Source organism: Centroberyx gerrardi, chromosome 15, assembly GCF_048128805.1.
Source record: "Centroberyx gerrardi isolate f3 chromosome 15, fCenGer3.hap1.cur.20231027, whole genome shotgun sequence".
In the NCBI taxonomy this organism is placed as follows: domain Eukaryota; kingdom Metazoa; phylum Chordata; class Actinopteri; order Beryciformes; family Berycidae; genus Centroberyx; species Centroberyx gerrardi.
In genome coordinates, this window is record NC_136011.1 from 29,989,792 (window position 1) to 30,012,528 (window position 22,737).

General features: G+C 42.4%; 2 protein-coding genes and 2 long non-coding RNA genes across 4 annotated transcripts in view; 2 read left to right on the forward strand and 2 right to left on the reverse strand.

The window, feature by feature from the left end:
* The window catches only part of LOC144542372 (uncharacterized), a 221,900-nt gene that overhangs the window by 125,428 nt on the left and 73,735 nt on the right, over positions 1–22,737 (reverse strand). The window lies entirely within an intron of this gene.
* Positions 1,476–13,251, forward strand: LOC144542377 (protein NLRC3-like). Its single transcript, XM_078288898.1, has 8 exons — positions 1,476–1,515; positions 3,570–3,683; positions 4,371–4,484; positions 9,805–9,883; positions 10,057–10,282; positions 11,059–12,844; positions 12,955–13,128; positions 13,248–13,251. The coding sequence occupies exons 1-8, from the start codon at positions 1,508–1,510 to the stop codon at positions 13,249–13,251; spliced, it is 2,505 nt and encodes an 834-aa protein (XP_078145024.1). The 5' UTR covers positions 1,476–1,507.
* Positions 15,835–17,046, forward strand: LOC144542378 (stonustoxin subunit beta-like; the record flags this gene model as incomplete). The annotated part of the gene is made up of 3 exons (XM_078288899.1): positions 15,835–16,019; positions 16,207–16,253; positions 16,470–17,046. Coding segments are annotated over 3 exons (762 nt in total), but the record flags the coding sequence as incomplete, so codon positions are not given.
* LOC144542371 (uncharacterized) lies at positions 21,173–22,198 on the reverse strand. The gene is made up of 2 exons (XR_013507230.1): positions 21,615–22,198; positions 21,173–21,447 (listed from the first exon to the last, which is right to left on the reverse strand). It is a non-coding gene; the product is annotated as an uncharacterized LOC144542371 (long non-coding RNA).

Consider the following 22,737-nt stretch of genomic DNA (forward strand, 5'->3'; position numbering starts at 1 on the left):
AAGAAACATGGGGGTATGGGGGAAGGGAGGGGGTGGGGTAGGGGAGGGAGGGGTTAAAGGACAGATCAGTAGGAAATGAAGGGTTGGCTTGGGATGAGCAGTTTGTGGCCGAAGTCTTGCTGTGTTGGAAGTGGGGCCTCTGGCTCGAGCGTCTGTATCTTGGTGGAGGACTATGCTGGTTTGTGGAACAGCGTCTTGCTGACCTGCGTGACGAGTCCTGAATGGAACTTCTGCCTCTGTCGGGATGGGGAGACCCGGCTTGCAAATGTTGGGGAGTGGGAGAGATTTCATTGGAACTGCTGGACGGAGGATTGCTGACGGCCCGATGCTGTGGGAACTGAACAAGGGAGCGAAGCCGGAATGATTGAGTCTGGGAAGCTTCGGCTGGAGGTAGCGACTGGGCAGGCGAAGATCCAGGAGATCCAGATTCATAGACACTGGATCTAAATTGTTCGTCTTGAGGATGGGAGGAGTTAGGCATGGTCTTGTTCTTAACCTGGTTAAGGTGTTGACCTTATATAAACTCAGTTGCAGAGTACAGCAGCATGTTGGACCAGGAGGCAAGGCTCAGTTTCAAACCAGCAACAACATGCGGACGATCCACATCAGCACAGAGAGACGAGAGGCGACTGTGTGATTCCTCGTGAAATAAACCATCACAGCAGAAACAGTAGTGATCTTTGGTAAAAGGGTTTTCACTGGAATCCAAGAAACAAGAGAACTGCAGCGCTCTGAAATAAAATGCCTTCATTATGTAATCCTGCATTATTCTGTTTCAAGTGATAATCTTCAATATTTCTTTCTAAATAACTGTCTGTCCTGCTCCTCTCTCTCTCTCTAACTCAACCGTGATCCAAACTATCTCCAGTTCATGAAGCTTTTCCTCTGTCTGTTCTGAACAGCCGGAGTCTGGTCGCTCTGTCCTGGGAAAAATCCTCTGCTGCACAGTTTACTAATACTGTACAACCTGATTATTACTGTTCTATTCTTTGCTACACACACACACACACACACACACACACACACACACACACACACACACACACACACTGCTTCCTCCACTCACACATGTACACTCTTCCTTTTGTTATTTTAGAATTAGTATTATTATTGTGACTTTTTTTTACCTGATTATACTTGAATTGTATTGACTGTGTCCATTTGATACATTACTAATTTAATACATTTTATTCATTGTTGCACAGTAGCTCTCCTCTTGTTAATTTATTGAAGCCATCCTCTGCTGTTCAAGAATTCACAAACCTTCAACCCTTCTAATGCAACTGATAGGACAAATATATTCAGTAATCAAAATATTCTATCCTAATCAATTTAATTAATTTACCATTCATATTTGGAAATGTGACAGATATTTCCTGATGACACAGGAATAAAATCTGTTTAATGATTAATCTCTCTCTCTCTCTCTCTCTCTCTCTCTCTCTCTCTCTCTCTCTCTCTCTCAGTTTACTTCCTCTTACCAGCGAGGCAGCAGGTTGTTTCCAACATGAAAAGGTATTGTAACAAACACTTTACATTACAGTTTCTAGAGTTTTATTCTTCAACCCGTTAACTCTTACTGTTGATTGATTTAACTGTAATAAGACGATCAGACAGAATAAGCCTCTGTTTGTGAAACTCACTGTTTGGGTTGGAAACATAAAACACTTTGTGACAGTTTGTGAACACATCAGTGTTTGTGTTTTAACGTCCTGAACATGTTGATTTGTTAAGAGTGGAGGTAGAAGTGCACATCAACCAAAACAGACTTGACTGGAGAGTTTAACCAGAAACAAAGGGAAATGTTTTGGATTTGGTCCCTAAATACAACGATCCCCAACGGACTAAATGATGATTTTAACATCAAGTGCTTTCTATAAATAACCATAGTGCCACTAATTATAGACTTTAACTGCATTGAATTGTTTGGAGCGTCTTGTTTTCTGTGTATCAAAGTGTCACTTGTGATGTCGCTGTGTTCCACTAGTGCTGCTTGAGTTGTCTTCAGGAAGTTTTTACACTTTGTGTGATGTTATGATGCCACTCACTTAATAGGATTGGTTCCTGATGAATTATCTTCATTACATTCACCTGTTGAGATTATCAAGTAGAGATATATACACCCTGAGCTTGTTTTTATATGTTCTGATGAAGGCTGTACAGGCGGAAACACGTCAGTATTTTTGTGTGTGTGCTAATAAATGAAAGTGAAAAGCGAATACTCTGCCATCCTTTTATTTTTGGATGTGCTACTTTTTTCCTCTAAGTTCCTTGTTTATTTGTTGTAAAGTTTGTAATCCTGTTTTACTCAGAGCAGGAAAGCTGCTCTTTAGTTCACTGTAGATGATGAGGTTAAATTTCACCGTCTGACAGACGCATCATAAAACTACTTCCTGATTCTCTGACACAGACTTCAGATTGGACTCTGATATCAGACACTGTTTGGACTTTGATCTGATGTTATTTTATATGGCTGTTTGTTCAGGTTTATTCAGGTCAAGATCTGTATTTATCAAAATTATATTGATATGTTATCTGATCATCTTTCCATGCAGTTACTTTATATTTCAATAAAAGCAGGAGAGATGAAATACATGCTGCTTAATGCACTTCATAGACTTTCACTGTATTCTAACACTGTTTCTACTACAACACATACTTTTAAAGGTTTATTCCACTTAAACACTACTTCTACTACTACATATACTTTTAAAGGTACTGTCTGTGAAATCACTATTACTTCTACTACTACTCTACCTTTAAAGGCATATTCTGCTGAAACACTACCTTGCATATTTATACTTTTAATGGTATACTCCACTAAAGTACTACTACTATTATTACCACTACTCCTATTTTTCAAGGTGTACTGCACTGAAACACTATTTCAACTACAAGTCATACCTTTCAGGTATATTCTGCTAGAACTCTGTTACCACTAGTACCGCTGTTTTTAATACTTTTATTGCTGCATATTTATCTATAGAGTTGAATGTAGGAGAGTCAGAAGTGAAATCTGGTGGTCAAATTGTAAACAACTTTAAACAATTAACTCTTCTAGTTATTATTATTCTTTCATGCACTTTTTAGGACATAAATGCAGCTTGTATCAGTGAAGTTAACAATGCCATTCAAACTCTCAAATGTTCTCCGTATTACATTTACAGTTATCTCTATTTCAGGTATTTAGCTGACACTCTTATCCAGTACGACTTCCAACACTTATGAGTGTATCAGTAGAAGAAGCTTCAATCACCCAAAATTACAAGCCAACAAAATAAAGGAGGTCAAAGGTCAGGGCCGCAGTGACCTGACAATATTCCTGTTACTCTGGAACAATCATGTAAGAGAGAGCAAATAGGATGAGGAGAGAGGAGAAATCATTCAGTAGGAAGAGGATAACTTTATTATTATTATCATTATTATTATTATTATTATTATTATTTTGGTGTGCTGATACTTGTTGTGTTCAGACCTAGCTGGTAGTTTCTGGGTATCCACCTGCTGCTGTGGCTGCTTCACTAAAAAGTGAATTTCCTGCCTTAGTGTTCTTCTTCTCTGTCTACCAGGATCCAGCAGGAGAGACCAGACTCTCCTCAACCCAGCTGTGTGTCCATGAAGAGCGACTGGTCAAAGGATGGCCTTATTGAGTTTAAAGATGAACAGCATTCTTCTGAAAAGAAGTAAGTTGTTCCAGCATTAAAATGTTCCTGTATTCATGTTTTAACTATTAATGTAGAGAAGGTTTACTGACATGCATGCTGTTTTTCAGCATCACTCTTCTTCACATACACACAGTAATATATTCACACCTGGGAGCTGTCCAGTATAACCAGTCTGTTACTGTTAGACACTGGGAGCTGCCCAGTATAACCAGTCTGTTACTGTTAGACACTGGGAGCTGCCCAGTATAACCAGTCTGTTACTGTTAGACACTGGGAGCTGCCCAGTATAACCAGTCTGTTACTGTTAGACACTGGGAGCTGCCCAGTATAACCAGTCTGTTACTGTTAGACACTGGGAGCTCCCCAGTATAACCAGTCTGTTACTGTTAGACACTGGGAGCTGCCCAGTATAACCAGTCTGTTACTGTTAGACACTGGGAGCTGCCCAGTATAACCAGTCTGTTACTGTTAGACACTGGGAGCTGCCCAGTATAACCAGTCTGTTACTGTTAGACACTAAGAACTCCACCAGAACACTTTGGAGCTTCAGTTTCTTGTATAAAGGAACTATGGAGGAAGTTGTGGAGGGAGGGAAGAGTGTTTCTCATTTTCTCTCCAGCAACTGTCAGCCTGCTGGTCAAAAGCCGGTCTGTCTGACTGTTTCCTACCATCAGCTCTGCTTTGTCCATCCTGTGTTTCTATCAGGATCCAGCAGGACAGACCAGACTCTCCTGTACCCAGCTGTGTGTCCATGAAGAGTGACCGGTCTAAGGGTCGTCCTATTCTGTTCAAACATGGACACCACTCTATTGATAAAAGGTAAACATTTTAAACTGATGATAAAATCAGATGGGTTTGTTGCCGTCAGACTCTCAGTGATGAGATGTAAAATTGGTCTGGTCCTTCACACTGTTAGCCAGTAAACACTCTGTGTGGTGAGGAGCTTTGATCTTCTGTGTTTTCCAATGTAAACAGTCTGCATCTTTGACCTATTTATGGATCAGAGCTTTTCTGAAAAACTGTTCAAGTATCAATCAATCAATCAAGCTTTATTTGTATAACACATTTCATGCAAGCAAATGCAGCTCAAAGTGCTTCACAACACAGATAAAAATGCAGTGGAATGAAACAACCAAAAAGAGGGAGAGAGGTCATAAAAAACATTTATAACAGACAATGTATATCAGAGTAGAATAAAATGGGAACATTAACATTTTAAATAAAAATAAACAATATATATGAGATTAAAATAAAAACATTAAAAGTGTCCACACTGTATCCTTAGCTCCTCTGGGAGGCTGCTCCACCGGCTCGGACCATAGTGGCTAAAAGCCTCACCATGAATCCTAGTTCTGAATTTAGGAACAGTTAAAAGACTTGAGGGATCTAGATGGTTTGTATCTTAGCAGCATTTCTGACATGTAAACAGGTACCAGAGACATTTGAAGACCAGTAAAAGAACCTTAAAATCAATGAGGAAATGAATAGGTAACCAGTGCAGAGACTTAAGAACTGGGGTATTATGTGCTCTTCTCCTGGTCTTAGTTAACAGTCTAGCAGCTGAGTTCTGTAGTAACTGTAGTTAGCTTGTTGCTTTTTTGGGAAGACCGGTTAGGAGACCATTACAGTAGTCAAGCCTGCTGGTAATAAATGCGTGCATCAACCTCTCAGTGTCAGCCTGGGAGAGAAAAGGTCGTACCCTAGTAATATTCTTAAGATGATAATAGGAAGTCTTAACAACATTCCTAATGTGAGCCATGAAGTTAAAATCAGAATCAAATATGACACCTAAGTTTCTCACATGCTGACTAGGAGTTAATGCTATGGATTGGAGCTTAGTAGTCAGTTTCTCTCTCTGAGTCTTTTCCCCAATAACAAGTACTTCTGTTTTATCCTGGTTCAGTTGTAAAAAAGGCACTTCCATGCCTTGATATCTGAAATTAAAAAGAACATCAATGGGGCTTGTATCGTCTGGAGATACCGTACATACTGTATGTACAGCTGAGTATCGTCTGCATAGCTATGAAAATTCATTCTGTGTCTCCTGATGGTCCTACCCTGTGGGAGCATGTACAAACTAAAAAGTAAGTAAGTTTATTGGCATCCAGATTGCACCTGAGGTCATTTACAACTTTTACTAAAGCCATCTCGGTGCTATGATAGGTACGAAAGCCAGATTGAAAGTTTTCTAGGGCGTCTTTATGATTTAGAAAATCATTCAATTGTTTAAAAACAATCTTCTCTAAAATTTTGCTTAGAAATGGTAGATTAGATACTGGTCTAAAGTTGCTGAGTAGGGGAGATCCGGGGCAATTGTAGCACTTTTTGGTTTTTTCCTCATTACAAAAATATTGCGTCACTTAGAGTTACAATATTTTAATGTGGAAGACCTACTCATGTGCTCTACCAATACAAACAATAATTTTGTTTTAATTTTTATAATTCTTCATATATGGTGTTATAGAAATTTCGAATGTGTCAGCAATATTGTTTTCCTGACAGATACCAGACCTAATGGCAGCTATCTTGTCTCTGAAGTCAGCTGCAAATTCTTCACATTTCAGTGTGGAAGAAATATCTCTAGTACTCGAGGGTACAGGGTTGATCAGACGTTCAATTGAATTCAATAACACTCTGGATTGTTCTGATTATCACTGATTAATTTCTAAAAATATACTTGCCTGGCCATTCTAATTGCCTTATTGTATGTAAATATTTTCTCATGAAAAATTTTGCGATGAACAATTAATTTTGTCTTTCTCCATTTCCGTTCAGCCACTCAGCACTTTCTTTTTAATAGGCAAGGCAAGGCAAGTTTATTTATATAGCACATTTCATACACAACGGCAATTCAAAGTGCTTTACATAAATAAAATAAAAATAAAGACATAGATAAAAAGACAGTGCAAGAAGATTAAAAAGATGAAGAAAAGTGAAAGTGCATTAAAATCACATTTAAAAGAAAATATAAAAGATTAAAAAAATATATATATTCCAGTGCAGATGAGTGATGCCCTAAATTTCTTAAAAAGCTCTGGCGAACAGAAAGGTTTTAAGCCCTGATTTAAAAGATTGTAAAGTGGAGGCAGACCTCAGATGTTCTGGAAGTTTGTTCCAGGCATGAGGAGCTTAAAAACTAAAAGCTGCTTCTCCAAGCTTTGTTCTGACCCTGGAACAGTAAGCAGACCAGTCCCTGAAGACCTGAGGGGTCTGGCGGGTTCAGAACATCGAAGGAGATCAGAAATGTATTTTGGTCCTAAACCATTTAGTGCTTAGAATAATTTCTTTATTTCCCCATGGGACTTTTTGTTTGTGGGTTACTGTCTTTAATTTAATCGGGGCCGCTGCATCGATGCAGACCCTCAGTTTGGTATTGAACTGATCAAACACATCATCACAGGATGAGGGTAGGATAGCAGCCGGTGATTTATCTAAGCATGACATGAAATATGCAGCCGCTTCAGAGGTAAGATACCGTTTACTAATGATACGCTGTGTAGTGCAGCGTTTCATTATCAGCCATTAGCCTCATGTATATGGACTTGGGTTCTCATGTAGGCTCATGGTTTTTGGCGGCCTTGGACAAGTCCATAAGCTGGCTGTCAGAGGCTTGGGGACTTCAGGTCTACCAGAAGGAAGACCTAAGCACCTGGCAAGATACTGCTCTGTCTAGGCTGTCACTGGTAGCCTGGCTGTTGCCAGATACTGCTCCATCTCTGCTGTCACTGGTAGCCTGGCTGTTGCCAGATACTGCTCCATCTCTGCTGTCACTGGTAGCCTGGCTGTTGCCAGATACTGCTCCATCTCTGCTGTCACTGGTAGCCTGGCTGTTGCCAGATACTGCTCCATCTCTGCTGTCACTGGTAGCCTGGCTGTTGCCAGATACTGCTCCATCTCTGCTGTCACTGGTAGCCTGGCTGTTGCCAGATACTGCTCCATCTCTGCTGTCACTGGTAGCCTGGCTGTTGCCAGATACTGCTCCATCTCTGCTGTCACTGGTAGCCTGGCTGTTGCCAGATACTGCTCCATCTCAGCTGTCACTGGTAGCCTGGCTGTGTGGCGGAGGAGGGGCCACCTGTATCCTTGAAGGAATAGTTCACCCAAAACTAAAAATTTGGTCATTATCTACCCTCATGTTAGTCACATTTCTGCTGAAATGATCAGTGATTTCAGCCCGAGTGTCTCCAGTCTCAGTGGGGTCAGTTACATCAGAGTGGCACAGACTTGAAGTTGGAATCATCACCGGCTGCACCATCTGTAATTCTGTTCACTTTGGCGAAGAACATGTTGGTGAAATGTACTGAACCAGAGAGCAGAGGCCCCAGGTCCGAGTCCAACCGCCTATCCGTGCCTTCATTTACGACTTGACAGTCCCCACTGAGTCGGTACCTGAAGGCAGACGGATCCTGCAGAGGCTTGAGAGGCTGATAGGGCCAGGATGTCATTCAAGCCAGCAGAATCAAGGTCCCTGGTGTTAGATTAGATTAGATTAGATTAGATTAGATTAGATTAGATTAGATTAGATTTATTTGACAATAATAAAAAGATACATGTGAGACTGTATTCATACAGTGCTCGTATACAATTAGGATTGTCAGGGATAAAATACACAATCAAGCCAACAGCTTATTTCCATTGTGGACCTCTTGGGGAGAGAGGGAAAGAAAGACAAGATGACAGGTCGACAAGTCAGGTAAGACAGGGTGTGACAAAAAGACATTTAATACACAGAACAGGAAAAATAACTAATTGAAAAATAAGAAAAAACAAATAGACTTTACAATAGGCTATTAATAATTTTGTGAGTAAGAACCAGTTTGATTTGAGAAACTCTTTTTTTCACAGTAAGATACTTTAGGTTTTTGAAAATGTGCAGCATCCAAATGGGTACGGGGCGGTAATTTTAATATAACCCTAATGAGCTTGTTTTGTGCAGTCTGAAGTTTATTTTTAATAAATTGTGAAGAAATGCTATACGCAAATGTGGTGGTACAATCAAAATGGCATTGAACTAAAACCCCTGCCAGGATTTTTAGCCAGTGGAGAGAAAAATCACATGGTCTGACCTATGGGTGGTGAAACCACACCGCATCAAATTCCTGGTTCAGGCAGTCTATGATGTCTTCCCCAGTCCTTCCAACCTGCACTGCTGGGGCTTGATGGATACTCTGTTGGGCCCACTATGCCCAAGAAGGGAGACTCTCAAGCACGTCTTGAGCTGCTGCCCAAAGGCTCTGGGAGAAGGTCGTTACCATTGGCGGCACGACCAAATGCTGGAGACCATCGCAGAGGCCGTCTGCGGTGCCATCAACATGAGCAAGAGATCTAAGCCCATGAAGCAGACCATCAGCTTCATCAGAACCGGAGAGAGGCCAAGTCCAACATCAAAAGCAGCACAACACAGCACAGAGGCTGCTGAGAAAGATCCAGATGGTTATGGATAAAAAGAGCAGATCAATGGGAGGTTGCTACCAGGGCACAAGTTGAGGATTGATCAACCTCAGCTGGATCGCTGGGCGAGGGTGTCTGATGTTGAAAGACCCGAAACACCCGATGACCCCGGGTTACATCACTGATGATGATGACCTATTAAAGCATCAGAAGATAGATGTATCATTTCAACTAAAAACAGACAAGTTGGATTCACGACTGTAAAACTCAGAAGTACGAGCTGATGATGAGCACATGAAGGCAGCAGGACTCTTCCACCAGATCGCTGTAGAGCAACCGGAGCTCCAGGTCTTGTGATCTTGAGATAATGAGGTGAATATTGGACTTTTGGACCCACAGTGCAATCATTTAGCTTCAGAACACTTGGATTGCTCTGGAGTCATTTTATGTCTTTTTATTTTTTTTTAACCTTTTTGGAAGTGTAAAGAAACGGTCTCCATTCACTCCAGTTGTTTTGGAGAAGGCTGCTACGAAGCTGCACCAGCTAGCTCACTGTGTGTTATATTGACATACAAACTTCACCAGTGTCTCAACTGACATGAGGGTGAGGAGATAATGACACATTTTCATTTGTGGGTGAACTATTCCTTCATGTGTCCATAACTGTAGAACCTGTGTGTGTGTGTATGCCATAATATGACCTAATATGACCTATGACCTAATTTCTCATGTTTTGTTTTTTCCACAGACTCCACCAGGAGAGGTCAGAGGTTCCCAGTGGTCAGTCTGCCCAGGAGCATCAAACAGATCTGGACTCCATATTTATGGTGTGTAAATGTACAACAACACCTTTTACTTCACCAACAAGTGAAATGCAAAACAAACATTCAGTCTCCATGCTGCACTCTTTAGACCAGCGGGCTTTCAGTCTATGATGGATCTGATGTTGTGTTCAACAATTTTAGTAAGAAAGTTTAATTCATATATTATTCTGTTCCAGCTGCTTGAGGAGAAGATCTTCACCTTTATGAAGAACGAGCTGAAAAGATTCAAGAGGGCTCTGAGTCTAGATTACCCAGAATGCTTAGAGAGACAGAGGGAGGATGAGGAGGTGGACGGTGAGGAGGAAGAGCAGAGGAGGAGCAGCAGAAAGGCTTTTCTGAAGATCACACTGCAGTTCCTGAGGAGAATGAAGCAGGAGGAGCTGGCTGACTCTCTGCAGAGCAGTAAGAGGCTTTTAACAGGTTTAACATGATGGAGAGGGGAGATGGTGGAAAATGGGAAGTATTTCAAAACTCTGCTGTGAATCTAAACATTTGCCAAATTATGCCTATTCAATTCAGGTTGAAAGGTAAATGAGTACAATCCCTGTGGATAATCTGGTAAAATTATTAATTTGTTAATGTGAGTGTAATACACACATTCATATTGAGCTGCACACAGTCAGGACTAGTGATGGGACGATCTGCTTATCTCACGATACGATTCGATACGTGATATGGAGTTCACGATTCAATACAACCATGACACAATATAATAAATAAAAGGTCAATGATAACAAAGTCTGACTGTGCAGATTTATGTTTATTTCTGAGCCACAAATCTTTCTAGCGATGCCATTGGCTGCTAGAATGTAAACAACAATTTAAAAATGTCATTACAAACTGCAAATAATATAATTTCAATGGACAGCTTGTAAAAGTTGTGATGGTCAAGCCGTCTCATTTATGATTACTACAGCAGAATAAAATGTAGCTAATTTCACAATTCATTTTTTTTGCCCCATGATAGATATTGTCACATTTTCATGTTATATATCAATTCAATATATTGAATTTTGATATATAGTCCCATCCCTAGTCACCTGTTTGTCCACTCACCGGTGATGAGCTGAACAGATGCCATGGAGTGGAGATATATATACATTACCAAGAAATGTTCACATTTCTCATGTTTACTGAAACATCCACTCACTGACGTTATTTGTTCTTTGTTCATTCAGAAACTCTTGCTCCCATCTGCCAACGTGAACTCAAATCCAGTCTGAAGGAGAAGTTTCAGTGTGTGTTTGAGGGGATTGTTAAAGCAGGAAACCCAACACTTCTGAATCAGATCTACACAGAGCTTTACATCACAGAAGGAGAGAGTGGAGAGGTCAATGATGAACATGAGGTCAGACAGATTGAAGCAGCATCCAGGAAACCAGTGAGACCAGAAACAACAATCAAATGTGAAGACATCTTTAAACCCTTACCTGGAAGAGAGAAACCAACCAGAACATTGATGACAAAGGGAGTGGCTGGCATTGGGAAAACAGTCTTAACACAGAAGTTCACTCTGGACTGGGCTGAAGACAAAGCCAACCAGGATATACAGTTCACATTTCCATTCACTTTCAGAGAGCTGAATCTGCTGAAAGGGAAAAAGTACAGCTTGGTGGAACTTCTTCATCACTTCTTTACTGAGACCAAAGAAGCAGGAATCTGCAGGTTTGACAAGTTCCAGGTTGTGTTCATCTTTGACGGTCTGGATGAGTGTCGACTTCCTCTAGACTTCCAGAACAACGAGATCCTGACTGATGTTACAGAGTCGACCTCAGTGGACGTGCTGCTGACAAACCTCATCAAGGGGAAACTGCTTCCCTCTGCTCGCCTCTGGATAACCACACGACCTGCAGCGGCCAATCAGATCCCTCCTGAGTGCGTTGACATGGTGACAGAGGTGAGAGGCTTCACTGACCCACAGAAGGAGGAGTACTTCAGGAAGAGATTCAGAGATGAGCAGCAGGCCTGCAGAATCATCTCCCACATCAAGACTTCACGAAGCCTCCACATCATGTGCCACATCCCAGTCTTCTGCTGGATCACTGCTACAGTTCTGCAGCATGTGTTGAAAACCAGGGAGAGAGGAGACCTGCCCAAGACCCTGACTGAGATGTACATCCACTTCCTGGTGGTTCAGTCCAAACAAGGAAATGTCAAGTATCATGGGAGAGCTGAGACAGATCCACTCTGGACTACAGAGAGCAGGAAGATGATTCTCTCTCTGGGAAAACTGGCTTTTGAGCAGCTGGAGAAAGGCAACCTGATCTTCTATGAAGCCGACCTGACAGAGTGTGGCATTGATATCAGAGCAGCCTCAGTGTACTCAGGAGTGTTCACACAGATCTTTAAAGAGGAGCGAGGGCTGTACCAGGACAAGGTCTTCTGCTTTGTCCATCTGAGCATTCAGGAGTTTCTGGCTGCTGTTCATGTCATCGTCTCATTCATCGACTCTGGTGTCAATCTGCTGTCAGAACCACAATCAACCTCCAGAAACAAATCTAAACTAAAACACCTCTACCAGAGTGCTGTGGACGCGGCCTTACAGAGTCCAAATGGACACCTGGACTTGTTCCTCCGCTTCCTCTTGGGTCTTTCACTGCAGACCAATCAGACTCTCCTACGAGGCCTGCTGACACAGACAGGAAGTAGCTCACAGACCAATCAGAAAACAGTCCAGTACATCAAGAAGAAGATAAAGAAGAATCCCTCTCCAGAGAGAAGCATCAATCTGTTCCACTGTCTGAATGAGCTGAATGACCGTTCTCTAGTGGAGGAGATCCAACAGTACCTGAGATCAGGAAGTCTCTCCAGAGCCAGACTCTCCCCTGCTCAGTGGTCGGCTCTGGTCTTCATCTTACTGTCATCAGAAGAAGAGCTGGACGTGTTTGACCTGAAGAAATACTCTGCTTCAGAGGAGGCTCTTCTGAGGCTGCTGCCAGTGGTCAAAGCCTCCAATAAATCTGTGTAAGTGCATAGAAAACTGAATAGATTCAATATATGATGTGATCTTTTATACAGGAGAGAAAAAATATTTTCAAAGTTCTTGTTTGTCTTCATCACTAATTCTCCTTCAGGCTGAGCAGCTGTCAGCTGTCAGAGAGAAGCTGTGAAGCTCTGGCCTCAGTTCTCAGCTCCCAGTCCTCTAGTCTGAGAGAGCTGGACCTGAGTAACAACGACCTGCAGGATTCAGGACTGAAGCTGCTCTCTGCTGGACTGGAGAGTCCACACTGTAGACTGGAGACTCTCAGGTCAGGATCACTGTTACTGTTCAACAGACCATTTAAATTCTGCTTTACATGCACATTAATGTCAGTGAAAATACCTGACCTCTGCAGGATTTTCCTGTTCATGTGATTTTTGAATCCAGCTGAGAAACCAACATTCAGCTCTACTTTCTAGCCTCTGTGAGAATATTTCATTATTTCCTCTTATTACTGCCTCTGTTGGTGAAACCTAAAGTAAAGAACATGTCAGATTCTGATTGAGTCGAGAACTGAAATGAAAACACAAACCCGATCTCAGGGTCAACTGTTAATATTTGTTGTTGACAATTACAATTATTGTTGATAATTACAGTTTTGGTATTATCATAATTCATTTCAGGGAAGTGTAAGAATGAGAAAATCCAACATGTAACTCTGTACGTAAAGCAATCCTCAAGAATAAACTATAAATAAAATATTAGTGCTGGTTGATATGGCTGAAAATGTTAGAACTTTTCACATCAGGCGATACTGAGTTTTATTACAATATGTAAAATCACTATTGCTGTCAAGTTTAAAAGGTTAATTTTTCTCTTGAATAAAAGTTGAATAGATCAGTCAACTTTCATTTAAAACACTTCTTTATTTATTAAATAACAATACAGACAAGTGGGAGTGAAATCGTTTTTCGGTCTTATTTTTCAACACTATAACCTGATATAATCTTTAAATAAGAATAAGGAAACAAAGCAATGAAAGCCTGTTCTTCGGTCATGGCTAGAAGGTTTGTGCATCTTGTTGAGGAGACGTGTCTCTGTTGAGAGTTGTTCTGTGTCTCTGCAGCAGAGCAGGTCGCTGTCTGACCATCTCGCTGTCGGCGATCGCACGGAATATCAGAATAAAAAGCTTAGAGGCTCTGATTAGGTGAAAAAAATGAAAAAGCCTTTCTTGACTACATGGCTGAACAAAGATTAAAAATTAAAAAGGTTAAGTAAGCCTCTATCATGGGATCTTGGATCTTGGGACGGATCTTATTTTTGTTTATTGCCCTTTCCGAAGAGCAGCTGTCAGACATGTTTGTCCATTGGAAACACAGAAGAACCTGCAATGCTCTTTCTCTTTTGTTGTGTTAATAATATAAATCACTTTACTAGCAAGGGTGGAAGTAACTAATTACATTTACTCCTGTTACTGTAGTTGAGCAGCTTTTTTATGTAATTGTACTTTTACAGGCCTATTTTTTAAAGTCAGTAACTTTTACATAAGTTTTGCTGAAGTATTGTACTTATTAAATATACATTTTATCACATCCATATACAGTTTGTGGCTCCATTAGCATCAGAAACTGCACAAGCGGCCAATTGTGGAGCCGTTCACAGCAGTGGAGGAGCCAGACAATTTTCATTGGGGTGGCCAGGCTGGGTCCAGGATTTACTTTGGGGTGGCACAGAAATCGGTGTCTTGTTCATTTTTTTTCTGCGTAGCGCGCCGACGTATCCAAATAGTCACTATTTTGGGTCACTCACCCTTTCATTCACTCACTCAGGCAACAGTGACTGCTAAATGAGCACCAAGCTTACAATGCAGCATTAGGAATCATAATGGACTTCAATCTGGAGCGCCAGTTTCGGCGTCTGGTCTATTTTCTCCGCGTGCTGCGGCGCATATTTCACAGGAAAACACCATAGAAATACACTATAGATGGTCATATCTCCATTATATCACCACAGAAGCACAAATATAGTAAATGATCAACTTACCAGGGTCTTCGCTGTTGTTGTTGATGAATCCATCTGCACTGATGCAAGTTTTTCCAGTTTGAAATCTGGGGGCAGACGGCCCAGCGAGCGACAGCGTTCGTCCAATCAGGTGCAGCAAGGAACTAATATGGAAGCACGCCTATCAAGCGTCCAATACTGGGAAGCAGCGCGATCCCTCGCGTGAAATGATGCCGCTGTGAAGACGCAGCATCAGGCTACAGGCAGAGTGCTTCGTTCACAGTGAACCATCAGTCAGCAAAGAGAGGAGTGATCTGGCTTTACTTTGTTTGTGAAAAAATATGTTAAATTCTAATAAACTTCTGGAACTGTGGGCGCTGTCTGGCATTTTTGTGGTTAGCGTACCGGTAACCTAGCAACAGTCACCTCCTTGCAGTCAACAGAGCGCCAGCGGCAACGAGAGTTTGACCTTCTAGCCACGACCCTGATCTTCTTCCACTCTGACCTGAACGCAGCAGAAAACCAGCAGCCAGTAAAATAAATAAGGAAGTGTGTGAGCAACGCTAAAAAACTATCAAACAGACTATTATAACTGATAATTATTCAGTCACAACTATCTAAAGACGTGTAACTGCAGTGTGAGAGTTATTGTGTTGAAATTACTTTTTGGGTTTAACTGTTGGAGAGTGTGTTTGCTGTGTGTGTGTATTGGACAGCAGCGCTCCCAGCTAACTGAAGATACATAAAGCTCTACAGTGAAGGAAGTGAAGACATTTTGAACACAATCAATCGTCATGACGGCAAAAATTAAAATAAATAAAATGAGGTTGAAAATAATTGGAATTATGCTTTAAGAGAGGAACTCTGCTGTGGTCGTTATTGAAAGTTATCAAGCTGGATTTATTTCAAAATCGAGGAAAATTGAACCGAGATAAATATCGATATCATTTTATCATTGGATGAAAATGCAGCAATATGTAGCTGTTTGCTGTGTGTGTGTGTGTGTGTGTGTGTGTGTGTGTGTGTGTGTGTGTGTGTGTGCAGGCTGGCAGGCTGTCTGCTCACAGAGGAAGGCTGTGCTTCTCTGGCCTCAGCTCTGAGCTCCAACCCCTCCCATCTGAGAGAGCTGGACCTGAGCTACAATCATCCAGGAGCCTCAGGAGTGAAGCTGCTCTCTGCTGGACTGGAGGATCCACACTGGAGACTGGACTCTCTCAGGTCTGGAGAGGCAACGTCTGCTAGAAGGCTGAGAGTCACACACATTTTCTCTGTCACACTGAGAAGCTCAGGAATACTGTGTAATGTTTAACAGCAGTTATGACTGATGCTGTATGGAAAATCCTTCATATGGAAGGTTATTAATGTTTCCATCATTAAAGAGAATCTGACTTTGTTTATTCCCCAGTGTGGACCATGGTGGAGTGCAGTGGTTGAAACCAGGTCTGAGGAAGTGTAAGTGTGTATTTAGTTTGATTCATGAAAACAAAGCAACACACATTCATCAGTTGAGATGGAAAGCCCATCTACACCACAGTATGTGACATCCATTCATTATGATGGCTGACATCATGTGCCATCATGAAACTGCATTAAAACATGAATTGTCAAACTCAACAGGTCTGTTAGATTATAAAGTTGCTGCTGTATTGAGTCTTGTTCTCTCATCAGATGCCTGTGAACTCACACTGGACCCAAACACAGCACACAGAGACCTCTTCCTGTCTGAAGACAACAGAAAGGTGACAGCAGTGATGAAAGAGCAGCCATATCCTGATCACCCAGAGAGATTTGAGTACTGGGAACAGCTGCTGTGTAGAAATGGTCTGACTGGTCGCTGTTACTGGGAGGTCAAGTGGAAAGGATGGGTTTCTATAGGAGTGACTTACAGAGGAATCAGTAGGAGAGGAAGGGGTGATGACTGTTGGCTTGGAGGGAATGAAAAGTCCTGGAGTCTGATCTGCTGTGATGATCATTACTCTGTCTGGCACAATAACAGATCAACAGACATATCTTCCCCCTCCTCCTCTGACTCTGACAGAGTAGCAGTGTATCTGGACTGGTCTGCTGGCTCTCTGTCCTTCTACAGAGTTTCCTCTGACACACTGATCCACATCCACACCTTCCACTCCACATTCACTGAACCACTCTACCCTGGGTTTGGGTTTTTGTCTGGTTCCTCAGTGTCTCTTGTCAGATAGAGGAGGGAGAGAGAAACACTCACACTGCTGACTAAAGACAGCTGCTGAGATGAAGATTGTTCTGCTAAAGCCAAGCCTTTGTTCGGGCTTCTTTCTCAGCGGCAAACACAGAGTAATGTCAAGAAGGGCAGGAAGCCGAAGAAAAAGTCTTCTTCTCCCCCAGTTCTCGTACCAAGTGACTGGACTTCTGCATGTCGAGAATCGTTCGAGAGCCTGAAATACGAACTGGCGCATAATGTCACCTTGGCTCACCCCAACTTCGACGCGCCATTCATCTTTGCTGTTGATGCCTCATTCGATGGGATAGGAGCTGTCCTGTCACAAGTACCACCTGGAGAGACGATTGCAAGGCCTGTCGCATTCGCCAGTAAGACGCTGTCATGAATTACCCTGCACACAGGTTGGAATTCTTAGCGTTAAAGTGGGCCATTTGTGAGAAATTTGGCCATTGGCTAAAAGGGAGACATTTCACCGCATGGACTGATAACAATCCTCTGTCCTACATCCTGACAAAGCCACGTCTGGATGCTTGCAAACAAAGATGGGTGGCCAAGCTCGCTGCATACGACTTTGATTTGAAGTATGTTCCAGGAGCAAAGAACACCGTTGCCGATGCTTTGAGTCGTGAGCCATTCGTCCAGTCGTGTGTTAGTCATCGTCTGATGAAAGAGCCTTAGATCGTGCTGCTGGATGAGGTCAATGGCGTTGTCAGGGGAACTGTGCAGGATGCCTTCCGGCTTTCCAACAACTGCCAAGCTGTCGAGGAGGTGAGTGCGGGCACGCCTGACCCAGGTGCCGAAGTTGTCTCTCAGCTTGAGGGAGGTTCCGTCAGTCCCGAAGAGGTTTCTGCAGTGTTGGAGGCCCATGGTAGCGGTGGACTGTCCAGATTGTCTGGTGCTAGTCCGTCATCGCTACAGCTGCCTGGGGAAGATCCTTCTATTGTTATCCCACAGAGCCAGCTCTTGAGTCTGCAGGAACAGGATGCAACAGTGAGTAGAGCTCTGTACTATGTGCGACGACACAGGAAGCCTACCAGACAGGAGAGGGCATCCGAGCCAAGCTGTGTCACTAAGCTCCTCAGACACTGGAAAAAGTTAAAAATACGTGATGGGATCCTGTACAGAGTGAAAAAGGACCATCGGCTTAATAAGAAGCTCTTTCAATTCATCATACCAGACAGTATCAGGCATCAGGTTCTTCTTGGCGTCCATGATACAGCTGGTCACCAAGGTCGTGCAAGGACACTCTCCCTTGCCAGGGAAAGGTTCTTCTGGACTGGAATGGAGAAGGATGTTACGAACTATGTACATCGATGTGAGAGATGTGTCGTTGGAAAAACACCTGAACCAGAAGCTCGTGCACCCCTTGAGAACATTCATACATCCGCTCCAATGGAATTGGTGTGCATCGACTTTTGGTCTGCTGAGTCGGACAACAAGAAAACCGTCGATGTCTTAGTAGTCACGGACCATTTTTCCAAGCTGGCGCATGCCTTCCCCTGTCGGAGCCAGTCTGCAAAACATGTCGCCCGCCGGTTGTGGGATGACTTCTTCTGCGTCTATGGCTTCCCCAAAAGAATCCATTCCGATCAGGGCGCCAATTTTGAGAGCAAGCTTATGAAGGATCTTCTGGAGATGGCAGGGGTGCACAAGTCACATACCACCCCGTACCACCCGATGGGCAACGGTGTTGTGGAATGCTTCAACAGGACTCTTGGGAACATGATAAGGGCTCTTCCCCCGAAAGCGAAAGCCAGGTGGCCACAGATGCTGCAGACGCTGACCTTCAGCTACAATTGTACTGTGCATGAGACTACCGGTTTTGCCCCGTTTTTTCTGATGTTCGGGCGGGTTCCACATCTTCCAGTGGACATCATGTTCCAACATGTTCTGCTGGATGACAAAGTTGTCAGCTGCCATGAGTTTGTTACTCACCTGAAGCGGGACCTGAGTGAGGCAGCACAGATTGCTCGGAAGCATAGCCTCGAACAACAAGCACGCCATGCCAAACTCTACAACCGCAAAGTCAAGGGTTCGCCATTAGCTATTGGTGACCGCGTTCTGTTGGCTAATCGTGGTGAGAGAGGCAAGAGGAAAATTGCAGACAAATGGGACTCAACTCCATATGACGTTGTTTCAGTGAGATCCAGGATTAATGTCTATAGGATAAGAGACGTCCTAACTGGCAGAGAGAAAGTTGTACACAGGAACCTTCTCCTCCCGGTTGATTTCCTTGCCTTGGATGAAGATGAGATTCAGGGCTCCCCTGTGGGCTCGGATCTCAGTGACATGGCGTGTGGGAGTGTTCAGGAGTTAGTGGCAGTGGGCAACAGTGAGGATCGTAATATCCGGACCATGGACTGGCTCATGCACACCCCTGAAGCTGCTGGCTCTGACCGTGCGAGTGTCCCAGATAATGACCCATCAATTGATGCAAGAAGTGATTCTCCATCAGATGACATTTTGGACAGCGCCCCTGACTATTCGGTACACAACCTTGACACTGGGGTGGACGCTGACAAGGTGCCAGACCCAGTCAGTGTAGCTCACCTACCTGAACCAGACCCAGTCAGTGTAGCTCACTTACCCAATCCAGACCCAGTCAGTGTGGCTCATGTGCCAGTTTCAGACCTACCTGATGCAAGCCGCTTAGCTCTCATTGATTCCATCTCCTGCAATGATTCCCACAGGTGCAGTTGGCTCAGATGCGGTAGTTTGCACACAGCCTCGTAGCTTGCACACAGGTCGCACAGGTTCAGTCATTACAAGGGATGGAAGACGGGTCAGACCTCCAACTAGGTTGATTTGTGAGATGTCTGAACAGAGAGTTGAGGATACCTTACCTGTTACAGGTTCTGTTTTGGGTCTTCTTAAGAGTGTATTTGTGGTCTGAGTCATTGAGGTATTTTTTTTGTTTTTGTTTTGTTTTCTTTGAGTATAGGCTGAGTAAGACTTGGTGACATTTTGTTTGATTTGAGGTAGCCTATATGGTAAGAGCTAAGTTATGTAGGTGTTTAGGAGGTGTAAATGGCATCTTCTTTTGGTCTGTATTAAGTATGGGGCCCGGTACCACCCTATTCTTTTGCACTTCTTATGGAAGAATTTCATAATGACTACATTATACATCAGTGCTCAGGTTTCAAGTTTTGGATGGACCCTTTTTACCCTCATTTTCTTTTCTTTTTCTTGTTTTGGTAATGTTCAGGTGTAGCCCCAATTTTAACAGAATTTAAGGGGGGTGTATGTAACGGTATGAATAAATAATTTATGTATATATTTCAATTCCTGTTTAATTTGGGACCACCAACCATAATTTCTCTCTTCATTTTTATTTTCTAATGAAAGTGCATAGCAGAAATCCAAGGTTTGTGTTTTGTATTATATGCAGGGCATTGTGGGTGACCCACAGCAGAGTAGGATTCTCATGCTGTGGCTCAAGCTGGAGCGAATAGCAGACCAACTTTCCATTAATGCCAACTGATTGTGGTTGTGTGTGTGTCCCACTATTACAGAATAAACCACTGTAAATTCTCCATCCATCCCAGCTCCTGTGCAGCACTTGGGCTAGTAAGCAGAACCGGAGACCATTGGTCACACATAGGCCTATTGATATTTTGGTAGTATTAATATTGATTCTGGATCTGGTGGATGGGTCAGGTTAATAAAGCATGCTTAATTGCATTTATAATCTAACCAGACTTGTAAATGACTTATTCTAGTCCTGTTAGCTCTTTGTCTAAGACTCTTACCATAGACTTAGTAACACCGGAGTAAGAGAGTACATTTTTTATGTACTCATGCTCTATGTGCATTGATGCAGCTCAATAGTTAAATACGAGTCACTGGTACCTTCCTCTGGGTCTAGAGCCTGTACTTTAGAAACTTGAAATGAGGATGATTTTGTATAACTCCAGATCCGCCTGCTGACCTGAGGTCGCAGGTTCGATTCCCCCTCTGACCTGGAAACTGGAGCACCAAAAAAAACCTTTCCAGCTGTCTTATTTGAATTATATTCTAAATAATATCACAAAATATGACATTTTATATTATAAATATTGATATTGAATATTACTCATAAAATATTACAAAACAAATAAAGAAGATTTATTAAAAGTGTTATGCTAAAAAATATAAATTGGTATTAAATATCATTATACAGTTATGGGTGAACACATTGCAGGTGTAAAAACTTTATTTTCCCCAGCAGACAGACAGGAGATACAGTACTGAAGAAACTGACAGAAGCTTTAAGTTTGAGTCAGACTGACATTCATGTTGAGTAAACAGTGATTCTGAATGGACTCCATTACCCAGAAGCCACCTGTGACATCACACCAAGGCCTTTAGCGCCACCAGCTGTCGGTTTGAATCTATAAAGTGCAGAAACATTTAAAAACCAGCTGGATTTCCTGAAGAAGACACAACCATCGTAATCAATGGGAAAAGATTCTGACTTCCATTGTAAGTCAATGGAACAAAGAGAATCAGAATTCTGCTGTAAATCAATGGCAAAAGGTTTTTAGTTCCATTATAAGTCAATGGAACAGACATAACTGTTGAAAGTTAAAGTCGGAACTAAAAACAGATTTTTAACTGTGAGTTAAAGGGACAAAGACATTTATTCCACTGTAAGTCAATGGGACAGGGAGGACTCTACTGCAAGTCAATGGGACAAAAATGATCTTACTTCCCTTGAGTCACTGGAAGAAAAATGATCGTAGTTCCACTGGAAGCCAAAATATTATTATTTTTTAGTTCCATTGTAAGTCAATGGGACAAATTCTTAGTTCTACTGTAAGCAATGGAAGGGAGATGAAAATGAATGGGACAAAGACACTTTCAATTCCACTGTAAGTCAAAGGCAGAGATTTATAGTTCCACTGTATATCAATGGGACAGATTCTTAGTTTCACTGCAGGTTAATGGGACAGACTTAGTGCTATTGTAAGTCAATGGAGCAGACTTACTGTTGTAAGTCAATGGGACCAAAACTATCTTAGTTCCAATGTAAATCAATGAGACAGATTCATGGCTCCACTGTAAGTCAATAGGAAAGATTTTTAGTTCTGTTCTACATCTGTGGGACAGATTTTGACTTCCACTGTAAGTCAATGGAACAAAGAGAATCATTGGGTTTCCAGGTACTGAACACAAGCTGAGATTCATTTACAGCCAGACGGTTTGTAGAAAAACACACGAGTTACAGTTTGATCCAGATGGAGAGAGAGAGAGAGAGAGAGAGAGACATAGAGAGAGAGAGAGAGAGAGAGAGAGAGACAAACAGAGAGAGAGAGAGAGAGAGAGAGAGAGAGTGAGAGAGAGAGACATAGAGAGAGAGAGAGAGAGAGAGAGAGAGAGAGAGACATAGAGAGAGAGAGAGAGAGAGAGAGAGAGAGACATAGAGAGAGAGAGAGAGAGAGAGAGAGAGAGAGAGAGACAAACAGAGAGAGAGAGAGAGAGAGAGAGTGAGAGAGAGAGACATAGAGAGAGAGAGAGAGAGAGAGAGTGAGAGAGAGAGAGACATAGAGAGAGAGAGAGAGAGAGACAGAGAGAGAGAGAGAGAGACATAGAGAGAGAGAGAGAGAGAGAGAGAGAGAGAACTATGTAAGTAGTTAATATTGTTTTGGTTAACTGTTCTATTCTATGTTTATCTGAAGAGTTTCTTTCCAAAATGAGCTACGAAGGCAAAATCAAGTTTTATTATTCCAGTATTTAACATGGTGATATATTAACTCTTCA

What these genes read in the sequence shown, in the direction of transcription:
- LOC144542377 (XM_078288898.1), top strand. An exon ending in CACCACTCTATTGATAAAAG is followed by an intron (nt 4,485 to 9,804) that starts GTAAACATTTTA and finishes TTTTTTCCACAG; the next exon opens with ACTCCACCAGGAGAGGTCAG. An exon ending in GGCTGACTCTCTGCAGAGCA is followed by an intron (nt 10,283 to 11,058) that starts GTAAGAGGCTTT and finishes TTGTTCATTCAG; the next exon opens with AAACTCTTGCTCCCATCTGC.